The sequence below is a fragment of the Patagioenas fasciata genome, chromosome 2 (genome assembly GCF_037038585.1).
Source record: "Patagioenas fasciata isolate bPatFas1 chromosome 2, bPatFas1.hap1, whole genome shotgun sequence".
Taxonomy (NCBI): Eukaryota; Metazoa; Chordata; class Aves; order Columbiformes; family Columbidae; genus Patagioenas; species Patagioenas fasciata.
Genome location: NC_092521.1, coordinates 132072057 through 132086702, shown reverse-complemented (window position 1 = coordinate 132086702; position 14646 = coordinate 132072057). Strand labels below are relative to the sequence as shown.

Here is a 14646-nt window from a genome sequence, read left to right as displayed (position 1 = left end):
CCAAAGCTCTGCAGTATTGCCATCATCCTTCTTGCTCATGCCTTTTATAAGACAGATGGCAAAATGATGTCATCTGAAGACCCATTATAGTTTGGAGGTTTTCAGAGCAACTGTGAAGCTAAAATTAATCCTAGCTCAACTTGTAAGAGGGCAATTCAAGTAAAATTATCTCAGCAAACTCCAGCAGGAATTGAAAGTACATCTAAAAGGCAGCAATTTTGTTTTGAAATTTGGGTTTACATAAAAGAGGCAGTTACTTTGCTTGTTTTGACCTGTGTATGTGAGTGTGGTCCTCTTCTCAAGTCTCCTCAATTATATTCATAACGTACAGTGCCTGGATATTAAGTAACCTCATCAATTTTGTGCTACCTACATAAGCTTCGCACGGAAGCATTTAAGTAATTAATAACTATGTTAAATATAACCACTAGTTATAAAATAAACACATGCAAGAGACATTTATGGATTTATGAATGTTTCTGGATGAATTTCATTACTAAGTGTAACTGCTTTCCAAAAGCAAGAGAGTTGTAATGCCAAACATGAATACTGTAATCAAACAAACAGAGAAAGCATCTTCTATCTGAATGTCGAGTTAATGTCTATCCTGATGTAGGCCTACTGTAAGTCACAGCCTAGTTTTACACTGTATTTCTGACTAACCACACTTATTTTTGGGCAACATTAAGAACCTTCCATAAAACACACCATCTTTCATCAGAATTTGATTAAAAAAAAAGACCCTACCTCTCACAACTGTCATAATAACCCCCACAAACGATATTTACTCAACCACTACACAGCAGGTGTGATTAAAAACTCTGTTCTAAATGAATTCCTGAACTAAAACGTCTTAATTATAGGAGATAACAAAAAAATTACAATACATTTTATTATTGCTCATTTTTCTTAGAAATATTTGTTACATAAAGTGTTTTATATACAATGAATAATCCCCTGTTAAGTTTAAGCTTTAAAAATATTTTAAAAATGCATTTGGTGAATATGAAGGTAGAAAATACACAAAATCTACAGCTCAAATGTTTCTAAGGAGACAAAATTTGGTACCAAGCACACCACTTACTTTCCATCTGTGTCTGATGCAGCTGCATAGTGCAGGGGTGTACAACCCCTCTCATCCAGGTCGTTCACACTAGCTCCAGATCCCACCAGGGCAAACAGGCACTGATAATTACAATTGGCAGCAGCATAATGGAGTGGAGTTCTTTAGTACACATTTAAATAAAAAGTACAAAGGTAAATAACAGCAAAATAATATTATAGAGACAGAAAAAGCAAAACAAAATGTAACTTAAATCCTCCGTCCTGTTTTTAGCAAGTATTTGTGATGAAGAATGCATCATTACAATATTAAAAAAAATTGGGACATTTTCTAGGGGCCATCTAATAATGCAGAACATTATCTCAGGGATCTATTTGCCAGCCAAAATATGCAAAGACTTTGTATTAAGGGAAGCTTTATATTAATTTTCTTGTGTAAGCAAACAGAGGAAAAACAAGTTTACATCAGAAATTTTCTTTCTAATTAAGTAATTTCAAGTGACATGGAAATATATGGACAACTCTAAGAACTGCAAAGCAACTAAACAAGGTCAAAATAAAATACAACAATTAACAAATAGAAGTTTTCAACAGACAGATCAGAATTCTGTCTAAAAGAGGCAAGCATATATATTTTTAACTAAACTAACATACCAGAGGTATTGTTAAATAAAACTTAACAAAAATACACCTTGCCTTCTTATAAAAAAAGCCATGAAATATTAGTACTGATGTGTAATCTCAGAGGAAACTTATTCCACCTTCAAATACATGGACAATTCTCTAAATGAAACAGTTCAGACCAAATTTCAAAAGGACCACACTGACTCAGAATTCCATTTCTATTTTTACAAAGAGATTGCTACTATAAATATCTCAATATTGAGGACGCAGGCACTTATATGTGTCCTACCTCTTCCCTCTCCCTTAAAATCACTTTTTCCCAATTTCTCTCAATTTTTAACTATTTTAAATCTTTTCCCTCTCCTGAAAGAATTGTTCTACATAAAATGCATGTTAAACCAAAAACCAAATCAAACCCACAAAAAAACCCAGCTTTCCATGACAAAAGTTGTTACAGATAGTTGTTCCTTTCTCAGGAAAGAACAGAAGTGGAATTTGATGCAAAACACAACTTTGCATCCATAACATTCTCCTCAAGTCCTACTCTTGATGTTCACATCCTGGAAAATCATATTTTCCATGATGTGATGTGAGATTTTACACAAGTGCTCATCATGCCACCTAACTTAAATAATCCTATACTAAAAATAGAAATTAATGTGATTCCGAACAAGGAAACAGAAAGGGGTGGATATAACGACAGGAAACCGGTGAAGCAGTTATAATAAAATAATGGATTTTTCATAAAAAAGCTTAGAAATAGCAACAGAATTATTGGTTTGACTAATACATTATTTGGAAAACACCACTAATGTCCTTGGATGAGAGCAATTTAAACTCATCAGATTCACGTTATAAGCAAAAAAGGCTCAAAAAATTATTGTCAAATATGGAACTCAGTCTTTAAAAACAAGACTAAACACCTACTTAACAAAACACAATAAACAAAATATGCTTGTAACCTTTGATAACATATGCTGAAGCATAGTTTATTAGAGACCACGTATCTTAAAAGCCATTTAAACTGGAACACAGAGATTTGCCCACAGAGCCGTATGTTACTACAGCCCTTTACAATATACAAATCTAGAAAGTCTTACCTTCCAAATCGGTCCTTTTTGTTGAAGTCTGCACCAGTATTTAGTAGAAGATTTAGGCACTCCAGATTCCTATTAAATTAACGTAAGTTTACTTGTGATTGCAATTTTTATTTCCCTAATTTTGGCCTCTGCAAATATCAAAACTGCTACACATACACATCTCATATGTTATTTTTAATGGAACTGAACTATCATATGAAAATTTTGATAAATATATCAAAATAGATTTCATAATTACAGGACCAAATCAGGAAAGAATATAAATTATTTTAAGTCTATAAATATATATTTTATTGATATCAAATGGTATGCATAAAGCACATAAACATTAACCTAACTTAACAGAAATTTCAATTCTTTAAAACAAACAAACAATAACACCTGCATGTCACATGCTTTTGGCTACCAGGTTTCCAGTACAGAGGCAAGTTTTAAATGTATATTTTTTTAAGGCCAAATGCAAGTTGCAACATGAATATTTTCTTTTTTAGTGTAATTAATTTTCAATACAATGCGATCATCATAACAGATATACAATACTGCTTAGCATTTAAACACTATCTTAGTATCTTTCCTAAACTGGAGATGAATGAGGGAATGTGTCACAAATTATATGTTTTTATGTGAAAAGACAGCATTTTAGCTGTAATAGTTCGCAACAAGGATGCATCTATCAAGTATATTTTGACTTAGAATGATTACTTAACAGTGTTACTTAAACAACATTGAAACAAAAAAAATGAAAATATCAGTATCATGGAGTTCTTGTGTCCCAAAAAGTGTATCATGAAATTTATTACCCAGTTCTTCCAGGCAATTTTGAGTAGCTGCTATAGAAAACCTACAATGCAATAACAATAATCAATATGGATCACAACTCAAGTGATGAGCAAGTAGTTCTGACTACTTCATCCACCTAAATTCTGGAATTTAACTATGGCTTTTAATTTAGTTAGATTGATCTTTTGTTTATGTATTTGGTAAAAAAACATTTCCCAAAGTTGCTGTTCTCCATCTCATCTCCTACAGTGTTCTTAGCTGCGCATGCCATCGCTGAATGCTCTAAGTTCTAAAAATTATATCATCATCATCCATGGGGACTTAAAATAAAATTCAGTTCATCCCCAAGAATAAACCTAAGCTAAGACCGATGATACTTGGACACCGTACTCCAATAATTAATTACTGAGCTGAATATTTGATTTTATTGATTGTCAATAGAATCCATCTTGAAATTATTTTAATGTTTACATAAATTCCAGGGGAAAGGGCAGGAAAAGCACAAAGAATAGGAACGATCAGCAATTGAAAAAGAACACTAAATATGAAAGCATGAATACTTTTTTACATACCCTCCAGCCGCAGCTGCATGAAGACAAGTCCTGCCAAAGTCATCCGGTGTGTCAATGTCAAAACCTACAAATAAAGCAGTTTGTAAAATCATTATGTAACACCGCCTTTCACAAAAATGCTGTCATCTACTCTTAAGAGAAATGTTTGCTAAGCAAACTTAGCAGCTATTTGCAAACTTAAGCACTGAAAATTTACTTAATTTGAAACGCATCCTTGCTATTTGCAGTATTTTGAGTAACAGGCGTTCAAGTGAAACTGTAAGGGATCAAGTAAAAGACAATTAGCTGCACTAAGGCTATATTCTTTCTTATACTACTTACCTGCTAATATTTCTGTGTAATGTAGTATTGAATATAAATATATGAAGGTAATAGGAAAACTTAAGAATATGCTAGAATTTATCAATGTTATGCAGAGATTTAGAGATTGGTTTTTTTTAAATAGAAAGGGGGATGTCAGCATTACTAAATCCAGAAACTACTTAAATTTCATCCTTGAGTTTAGGTCTAGTTCCAGACAAAGAACTTTGTTAAGCTAGACTGAAGGCTGTAAACAGCAATTACTTACAGAGGAACCCTTTAGAGAACATTGTAGTTTCCTGTTCCCCAAATGTGTGAACTATGGAACTTCGAATTTGAGATCACAAACTTCAACTGTGCAATTCCATATCTAATAATATATTTTTACATGAAGACGACTATTTAAATCAGGTTTCAAAGCTACTTTTTTTGGTTTGAGAAAATGACTGTATTCTCCTATGAGTCTTGCTCTTGTGTAACAAAACTTACTAATTACATCTCCAGTTTTGATACTTTTGCCTGGGAATGCTTTTCTTCCTCCCCTGCCCTCCCCTTTTAAAGAACTGTTCAACAACAATAAACAGTGAACAACAAAGGATGTCTTATTCAAGAGTACTACTATTCAAGACTATTTTCCTACTCCATATCCTCCAAAACATGTGTTTTGTATGCATCACTATGTTCTCCTCCCATTTCTATAGGCAGTCACACACAGCGAACAATTTAAGACAGTTTACCAATCTGATTTGAAAAGTCTTTGATGCCTTTCCACATCCCTAGGTTGCTTGTCTAACACCACTAACTTCTTAAATGTCATTCAGTACTGGGACAACGCAGATTAATGTGGTGGAGGTTGCTTCCTCTTCCTTTTCCCTTTCCCTTTCCCTTCCTTTTCTTCACATGAATATTGATGCACTTAAAAATCAGAGATTCTTATATCAATGAGAGTCTTCCTCACAAAACCAAAAAGGGCAGATAGCAATTTCCACACCATGAGCCTGTGTAAAGAAGCTGTCTGCAGTATCTAGTCTTTCCAGTCTAAAGGTTGACCATATTCTTGAAGTCCTCATCTGCTCCAGGCTAGATTTACATCCAAGTTTGCTCAACTCATGTAAAAGTCACAGAAACCACTTGCAAGTCTTCTGCAGGGATTCATTTCCCATACTGAATCTTCAGCAAAGATGCAGCCAGCATAGCACCATGTGCAGATAGGTGAAAGAGCCAGGGTATTCCTCATTTTGAATGCATCCAATCAAAATATATTCAACTACAGGACAGTTCTTTCCTGGAGTGAATCCTTGCAAGCTTGTCCATGACAGGACAGTGAAATAAAAAGACTTACCGGTGGTAGTTTTAGTTATATTCTTTGACTTTTTCTCCAAGGCTTCCCTAGCACACATAAAGCTGGGGAAGCAAATTCTTTCTCTTCCTCCTCCCTCCAATCCTCTGTCCCCCACTTATTTTTTTTTTTTAAAAAAAAAAAACAAAACGTGAAGCGCCTTCACATAAATGTAGAACCATTTAGTTTCTTCTGTTCCTGAAGCTTTCACAATTCTTCAGACAAATCTACTATCTCAGAACTGCAATGGTTCAAAGAGCTCAGAATTCACACCAGAGCAGCCTCTGGACAAGAAGGGAAGTAATAACCTGACAACCTTGCCCAGCTTTGGGGAGGAATCAAACAATGAAAGCAAAGTCCTGTTTGCATTGCATTTAATTAACAATAAACCACCAATGCTTCAGTTTCTTAATGTAGCAGTTCACAGAGTTTTGAAGCTATGAGGTGCCCACTATAGGAAGAGACAGGAAGAGATTGATCTGTGCTAAGCCAAAAACATCAGGGAAGGGAAATGGAGGATGCTCAATTAAGTCATTTAAGACAACGTTAGTCTTTCTCCCTAAAGTTGCATTATGGTCTGAACCAGTCATCCCACCTCTATGGCCAACTTAAAATGCATAAACTCAACATTTAAACAGTTATAGATGCACTATTTCAATTTCATTTTTTTTCTGGGGGGGAAAAATTACTTCTGTAAAAGTTTGCATTCACTTTAAGTATAAACTGTCCATTAAAAAGCAAGCAGGGTACTAGTAAGCTAGAAAGATTTTTATGTATTACTACTAAATTAGGACTTAATTAAAAGCGATTCTATGGAACAAAAACCAAACTAAAATGCAGACATAAAATTTTTAAAGAGTATCCTACCTGATGAGAGGAGTTTTCTGCAGCAGTCTGAAAATCCACTTAATGCTGCCAAATGGAGAGGAAACATCCCATGTATACCCCGCCTAAGATACACCATAATCAGGTATCACAGTTTCATTGCAAATCAAATGAAACAAACATGACTATGTGCTAAAGTGCATGGTGGGTTCAGCAAACCACTGAATTAGCATTCTGAGCCTTAGGAAAACTTCACATATTAAATGCTTTCTTATGCCTTCTAGCGGGATGCATTAATTCAGCACAGGTCTATTAAAACTTTCAGATCTTTTACTTCAAATACATTAGAGGAAAACCTATTCTCTTTTTGTGCAAATTGCGACATAGCGTGTAGCTGCTTAAAAGTATAGTACATGATAATACACAAACCACTTCCTATTTCAAGTTGAAGGCCGTATTAAAAAAACCATGCTAGTCTTGTTAATCTAATACATACATTTCTAAATTCACTCAGCTTGCATTCATGTCAGTAAAGTTACCTACTTTGCAGTGTCAGCACCACTCGTAATCAGAGTGTTGATTAGGAGCTCATGGCCATATCTAGCTGCTATGTGCAAAGGAGTATTTCCATTCTTATCTTCACAGTCTATTTCAGCTCCTATAATAAAAAGTGATTACTAAGTACAAATATATGTAGGCATACAGGTCCTTTTGTCAGGAAAAAAGCATTGAGGATAATTTAAACAACATTAATAATTGTTCATGAATTACTACTTTGGATTTAAAATCTATACAGCTTTCAGTGGTATTTAGTATTAATAATAAGCAAAATTGGGAGAAGGATTTTATTACTTAACCAGACAGGACAAACTTTCTGCAACCTTGGTTATGGAAGTGAAATTAATGTAATTTTCCTGCAATCTGAAAAATAGATGGTTCTTCAATGTAACTTATCAAACTTTATAAGCAGATATGCCAGACTATCATTAACTGACCTACTACTTGACATGGGATATGAAAAAAAAATTCAGTACATTGTTATCAATACAAGAGGAGGAAAATATTCCAAATACTAGAAAGCTGATGACAAAACTACTCCCTTCCCCTTTTTTACCATTTTGAATGATGGTTTGAGATCTTGAAAATCTACCATGGATTGCTGTCATGTGCAAAGGTGTTTTCCCATCTTTACTCTGGAAAAACAAAACAAAACAAAACAAAATGGTGGTTACTTACAGTCAATGACAGTAATCCATCAGCATTGACAAAAAGAAAAAGGACATTCATTCCTTTACTTTCTTCTCTCCTCCCTACTCTCTCCCTTAAATTGTTACTATGCGCTTGTACTAGATGGATGCTGGAAGTGACAAGTCAGTGCGACTTGCCAAGCTTTTCCAAAGAGCTGCTCTTAATCACTCTTCCAGTTGTGAGTGACAACTCAGTGGTGCCCACTCACTCACACTTATGCCTTTAGGATAATCACTCTCAAGAGGATGCTGACAGCACAACTTTAGCAACAAGCCTGTGTCCAACTCTCCCCCTGCCTGAGTTTGAAACAAAACAACGCTTCTTTAAATTAAGTTCTTTTTCTTGAAAGAAAACAGCTATATTTACTATAAGGCTAACACATAATAGAAGACAACACGTTAAAAAGCTCATGCATTTCATGGAGATTTCTGCAAAGTAATATTTTTGAGCAATTTATCATACACCACAAGTAATCCTAGGGTAGAACGACTCAACCATAAGAGGTACTACACATTTGACACACATATCAAATGTGGACTTAGTCATTCACCCAAGTAAAGATGCCCTTCAAGCAGGCCAACAGTAATACATAAAAGAATTTCAATTTTTCAACAGCACAATCTCAGGACTCTTATAGAATCAGTTCTTTCTGTTATTATTACTTTAGGATGAGTTTTTCCCTGTACTTTATCACAGGTAATGGGAAAGCTTTACTGAAGAAAAAAGTTCCTACAAATGCACACAAAAAATTGCAAACATGACACTCAGAAAATAAAAGCAGTCTTGGATGCACATGCACACCAAACCTTTAAACACTGGTTTTGGAGAACATGAAATGTTCACAAAATGTAAAGTTAAAAAAGACAAAGATGGTAAGGGGAACACACAACACAAACATAGGGATTGAAATATGAATTGCGGAAAAGTGCAAAAGTATCTTCCCATTTTTCCTCTTCCTTTGGAACCAAATGGCAAAGCTTCTATGGATGTGTTACTGCAAGTCTACTGGAGACCCTTTCAGACAGAGTTGGATATGGAATTTCTGGTTGTGTCACTGCACAGAGCAACATAGGCCACCTAGAACAAAGTGATTATGGGAAACATTGTCTTCTCAGATATAGATGAAAGAAATAAAATACTTGATAATGACAGCCAAGTTATCTCCAGATGTTTCAGCTAGCAGTTTTCTTTGACCATAAATAATCCAAAAGATGCATCCACATATCCATAGCAGATGCTTAAAAACACAGAAAATGGGGTTGAAATCCACTTGAGGAACTGGACAATTGATTTTACTGCTGTCATTGAAGGCCTTAAGAAAAGGCCAAATAAACACATCATAAGCAACAACTTCCTCAAGCTATCTCTATGCTCCAGTTTTCTTACAAGGAGAATTTTTTTCTAATGTGTACCTTTCATCTTTCCCCAGTTTAATCCTACTCTCTTTATCTAACAATTAATATTCTCCATGTCCAACTATCTTCCTCTTTTAGAACAATTGTTACACATCTGATGCCTCTTTCCCTCACTTTTCTCCTGCTTTACGCTGATTAATCAATTAATTCAAAGAAAAATCATCACATAAAATAAGCTTAGTTGCAGTGAGTGACCAAAAGCTGCTTTGGTAACTAACGTTCTAAATTTTAAAAGGGGAAACTTTGAGAAAGTAAGGAAATAAATTAGTGAAGTAACAGATGGGTTACTACTTTAAGGGCTCAAATAAAGAAACCTGCCCTCTCACTGGCTCAGATATGCTGAATTTATATCTCAAAAAGTAAGGCTAATGAAGGGTAGGAAGATGGACCAGAAAAAAGTAGATTCAAGTCTCACTGAGCATATTAATAAAGTATCTTACAAGGACATAAGAATAACCTAGGGTGACAGAAAAATAAGCTCCAAATAATCTTCCAGTTGTGAAAGAAAAAACATAGTACAATCAATAACGGATTTTTAGATTTACTCTGTTCAAATTTACTTAAAAATACATTTAACGTATATTTTGAAGACAATGGATTTGATTATCCATAGTGCCTCTCTCTGGTCTAGCAGTCTCAGGTTCTTTTGCAGCCCGATAATAACACACAATTGTACATCAACATACAAACACAGAACAGGTATAAAACTAAGTGGAGGTGATAATTTCCATGTTGAAGCTGAACTGATAAGATTGCATTCAGAATACCCATCTTAGACATCATCCCTAGGGAAGGATATACACAATCAGAACCAGCAGTCAAAGAGTTCTTTAAGCAATGAAACAGCAAGGCTCTACTTATTGAGCAAAGTACTGGTTCCTGAGGCACCAGGAGGCTGGACTGCATGAGCAAGGAGGTACCTTCAAAACTTTTGCTTTGATTTCCCTTTTTTATGCCTTTAAGGTCTTCTATCTAAATATTAAGTTAACTACAGCTGCCTGATTTTACAAGATCAGGTAGAATCAGAGCATATGATAGAATAGCTATGGGTTGCTGATAACTTTTGTTCTCTTTACTGAAACTTAATTAATTGTGGTAATATGACAGAAATCACTCACATCCCCTATATCATTAGAGAAAACATATCCACAAAAGACTTAAGTTCCTACAAAATTTGCTAAGAACAGTAATTGCTATTAGAATTAACACATAGCACAAGGTTTTCTATCATGTGATTACTCAGATATTAACTGTACTCCGACTACTGAGCTTTACCGGGGGTCAGGGGAAATGTGGGTCTATCATGCCACAGCATTCCTCCCAGTGAAATCTCCCCCTAGCAACAATTCTTATGTTCTAGTATCACCAGTGGAAGTAAAATACTTTTTCTATTTAGGTCATTGAATTTTCAAGCAGCAAGGGGCCCCATAAAACAATTAATACTGTCCCATTACATACTCATTTCAATGTGTTCTTCCATGCATGGAAACTCTGAATAGTGAGGAGCGAGTGCTGCAGTAATGAGCAATACTTAACGGGATTCACTGTTCTACAGTGCTATATGGATGATGACAAAGCTACAAAAACAAGATCAGAATGACATCCTCTGCCTGCAGAGGTGATAAAAAACATATAACATATTTCTAGTGTTCCATTATCTTCTGCAACATATTCCCTCCTTGAGATGAGGCCAGCACCCACAGAAACAAGCACTTATCCTCTGTCTGCCACCAAGAATGAGAGAGTTTCCCTTTTGCTCTCCCCACTAGTTCATCCACAGCAGAAAATCCTCATTAAGTTTTGGCTACTCTGCACCCTGATTACCATTCACACCCACTCTGCTGCCTCTAAAATCACAGAAAAGGTGGCACATGGGAGGGAACTACTGAATCAGATTACATAAGCAACACAATTATGATGAAAAATAGATCTTATAATAATTTTAAGAACTACGTTGAACTTCAGCCTCAGTATTTGGAAACTAAACAGGTTTGGTGCCAAGAAATACATAATAAGAATGCACTGAAAGCATCCCATTTTAAGTCTACCAATTATTCTCAGCTACACAAGACATTTTAATTCCATTTCCCTTTGCTATTTCTTAGTGATAGTTCTTCTGATTAAATCCAAGGTTTATCTTTACAGGTTTTTCCAGAGAAGCAGAGGTTGACTTAGAAACAATTTTATTCTGCCTCAGTTCTTGCACTTTTCAAAGAGCAAGTGGTAAGTTTTCATATACCAAGTAAGGCTGTTCACACCTTCTGGTGCAAATTCATGGGCCAAATTCAGTCATACTGGTGCAAATCCACAAGAATGCCACAGACAAAATTACAACAGAGACACGTGTTGGTACAGAAACAGGGGATAAATACTGTTTTCAAGCTTTAATTGCTTAAAATCCCTACACAACCCTACTTGCTTAATTTTGCACTTAACAGTTTTGATACTTACCCATTTGATACAATGCATTTTAATTCCAGCCAACCCACAGCTGAAGATACTAACCCTTTCCACTGTAAAGACATTTTCTTCTGAAGTAGGCTAACTTCATTAGTCAAAAGTTTACTAAGCTCTTAGACTTCAGCTGAAATTCTCAGCTCCCTGATAAGCTTCAGGCTGCATTTCCCAGGCCCATCACTATCATGTTTCAGAAAAAAATGTTTCTGTCATGTCAGAGTAAGCTTAAGAGAAATACTGGGTTTACCCATAATAAATCTTCTAAGGATTTTTTTTTTTTTTTAAGTTACAGAAACGGACAAATCTATACATTGGATCCTGTAACTTAAAATTGAATGGGAGGAAGCAACAATACCTCTCTCAGATGCTAAAACTTCTTTTGTCACCTTCAAGCAAGAGTTCACCCACATTACAGACTTCAAAGAATTCAGGAACTTTGTCAGTCACTTTGAAGATATTTGCCATTCTTTGCACAATTTCTAAGGTTACTTAGTGTTATAACTGACTGAGTGTAGTCAGTATCTACAGTCTATACCATATGTAAAACAAATATTCTTAAGTTCAAAAATAAAGATTAAAGTAATATTTAACAGTGTTTAAGTACCCTAACAGAATGTTGGAAGTTTTACATTTTCATTCCTAACCTACAATTAAGGTCCACTTGAAAAGAAAGGGACAAAAAACCCCCAACCACCATCACTTGCTGCACCTCCTTATGAAATGAAGGCCCCTCCCCTTCTTTATTCTACATCAGAAATATTCACAAAGTCATGAACCCTTGCAGCCCAGCATATAGAAAACCAGTAATTCTTTGCTTGGTAATATTTATGTTTCTCTTCTGTTCTTATTTGTTTTTGAGTAACATATGTATATAATCATGAGTATATTTAACATCATGGGGTTATTTTCATGACAGAACATACATTACTGAGAAGTGATGTTTCAAGAATGTGGGACAGAAGTCACCCCTGTAAGGCTAAACCCTCAGTCATACCCAGCCTGGGACATCAAGCAGAGCAGAAAACTGCCAACATAAATAAATGGACTGTGACCTGTGTATTTTGGGACAAGCTGGCAATGAACCCTGTAGCACAGCTCATTACTTCTCCAGGGCACTTGAGTGATGAATTTTTCCACAACTGAGTTTATGTATGGTTTCATTAAATGAGTTACATGTTTAAATATATATAGAAGCGAGCAGTAACATACATCTAAGACTTCTCCACATCAAATAGCTTAATTTTAAATTACTCCCAAATTTTCAGTGAGCTACAGATTTTGTCCTAACAATTTAAAACTGTGTTTTAGAATTAGTTGGCTAAAAATCAGTGTGAATATCCTACATGAATTGAGCCACAAACACCACAATTTTAACAGAAATGTTAGCTATTCTAATATTCATGTCTTACCTAGGTTGTACTGAAATTTGAGTATAAACAGATTTATTTATTTTAAGAAACAAAAGCGTAGGTAATTCTCTTCCTACCATATGTGGGCAACTATATAGGCAATTAGGTATTTTGTAAGAGGAACACTTGGACTCTTCATTCCACACACCTGTTTGCCACTTCCCATCAGGCTGAAACCTTTCAATATACCTGTTCCTGCCACTCAATATTTCTGAACACAGTTGAGTATTCATTACTAGAGTAAAAAACAACTTAACACAAAACAGGAGGCCTCACATCTCAAGACCTTACCCTACACACTTGAGATTATCATAAAAGATGTAGGTTATAGTTTTCTTTTATGCTTTTGTGGATTAGAAATCCTACCCACACTAAGACTGGATTGTAAGGAATATTCTGCACCCAAAGACTTGTGACCAAGCGGAGATATAAAATGTATACTGACTCTGTTCACAAAGTTTTGCTGAAGTAATTAAAAGACCAGCTGTTTAAGTCGTTACACTGGACTAATCCACTTACCTTTCTATTATTAATACATCCTTCACAACTCTTCCTTATTAGTCAGATTTTAGGATCTTACATTATCAGCTCGTCAACTGCTCCAGTAATTAGGCTGTTCATACACATTTCTCTGAAATATCCTTGATTTCATTAATGCTGTTTACTTATAAAAAACACATGTTACTTTGCATTTTTCCATGTGATTTGCCCTTACTCATATGGATAGATTAGGGAAGACAAATTATGTGTAATTCTGATGTTAAAATATAATCAAGACTGACCAGACAGTATTGTGAACTTTCTTCTTTATCCTTCTGGGCTATTTACTACTTCCCATTGAGGTTTTCAGATTCAGATCAAGTTCCTTGAAGCAACATACTGGCTCATTTTTTCTATTGTACTTCTCATGGAAGAACTCCATCAATCAATGGGAACTTCTAAAATGCGGTTGTAACAATTATTTTGAAAAATTACCTCTGATAAAGATGTACTGCATCTTTAAGAGTGAATGTATGGCTTTGGATTCACCTACCTTCATATTCACATCTGCTCCATTACAGACCAAAAGCTCTAAACACAATGCTCCATGTGTTGATGCAGCAGCGAAGTGCAAAGGCGTAAAACCCTTCTCATTCATTTGATTTACATTAGCACCGCAGTCTATGAGTTCGTTCACTACAACATCTTGCCCGTTGTAGCAAGCTACGTGGAGGGGAGTATTTCCATAGGCATTTGGTTCATTCATCTACCAAAGAAAAAAAACCCAATAAGATTAGTTAGTAGGCAAAAAACCTGTATTACTGCAGCATTTAATTATGACAAAGAAAAACCTCATGTCATGAGACAACTTCTTTGCTACATTTTGGAACTCTTCAAATCTAGAATAAAAAAGCAAGTACTGGATGTAGTGCTTTGATCAACAAGTGTGTACCAGGGAAGAGTCCAACTGCTTCACAAGTGAGCCAACCGCCTCCTATTGTCTCCACATCAGCTTCCTGTGTGCAACTTGACAGA

General features: G+C 35.3%; 1 protein-coding gene across 4 annotated transcripts in view; it reads right to left on the bottom strand.

Annotated features, from left to right (window-relative positions):
• Positions 1–14646, bottom strand: part of ANKRD28 (ankyrin repeat domain 28) — a 127639-nt gene that overhangs the window by 23618 nt on the left and 89375 nt on the right. For 3 of the 4 annotated variants that reach the window (XM_065830599.2, XM_071804989.1, XM_065830597.2), the window contains exons 8-14: positions 14165–14377; positions 7717–7795; positions 7146–7260; positions 6645–6727; positions 4139–4202; positions 2787–2855; positions 1085–1225 (exon numbers count right to left, since the gene is read on the bottom strand). In XM_065830599.2, coding sequence (XP_065686671.1) covers positions 1085–1225; positions 2787–2855; positions 4139–4202; positions 6645–6727; positions 7146–7260; positions 7717–7795; positions 14165–14377 — 764 coding nt within the window. Of the gene's footprint in view, positions 1–1084; positions 1226–2786; positions 2856–4138; positions 4203–6644; positions 6728–7141; positions 7261–7716; positions 7796–14164; positions 14378–14646 lie in introns of those variants that run through there. The other variant, XM_071804990.1, reaches the window with a different exon arrangement.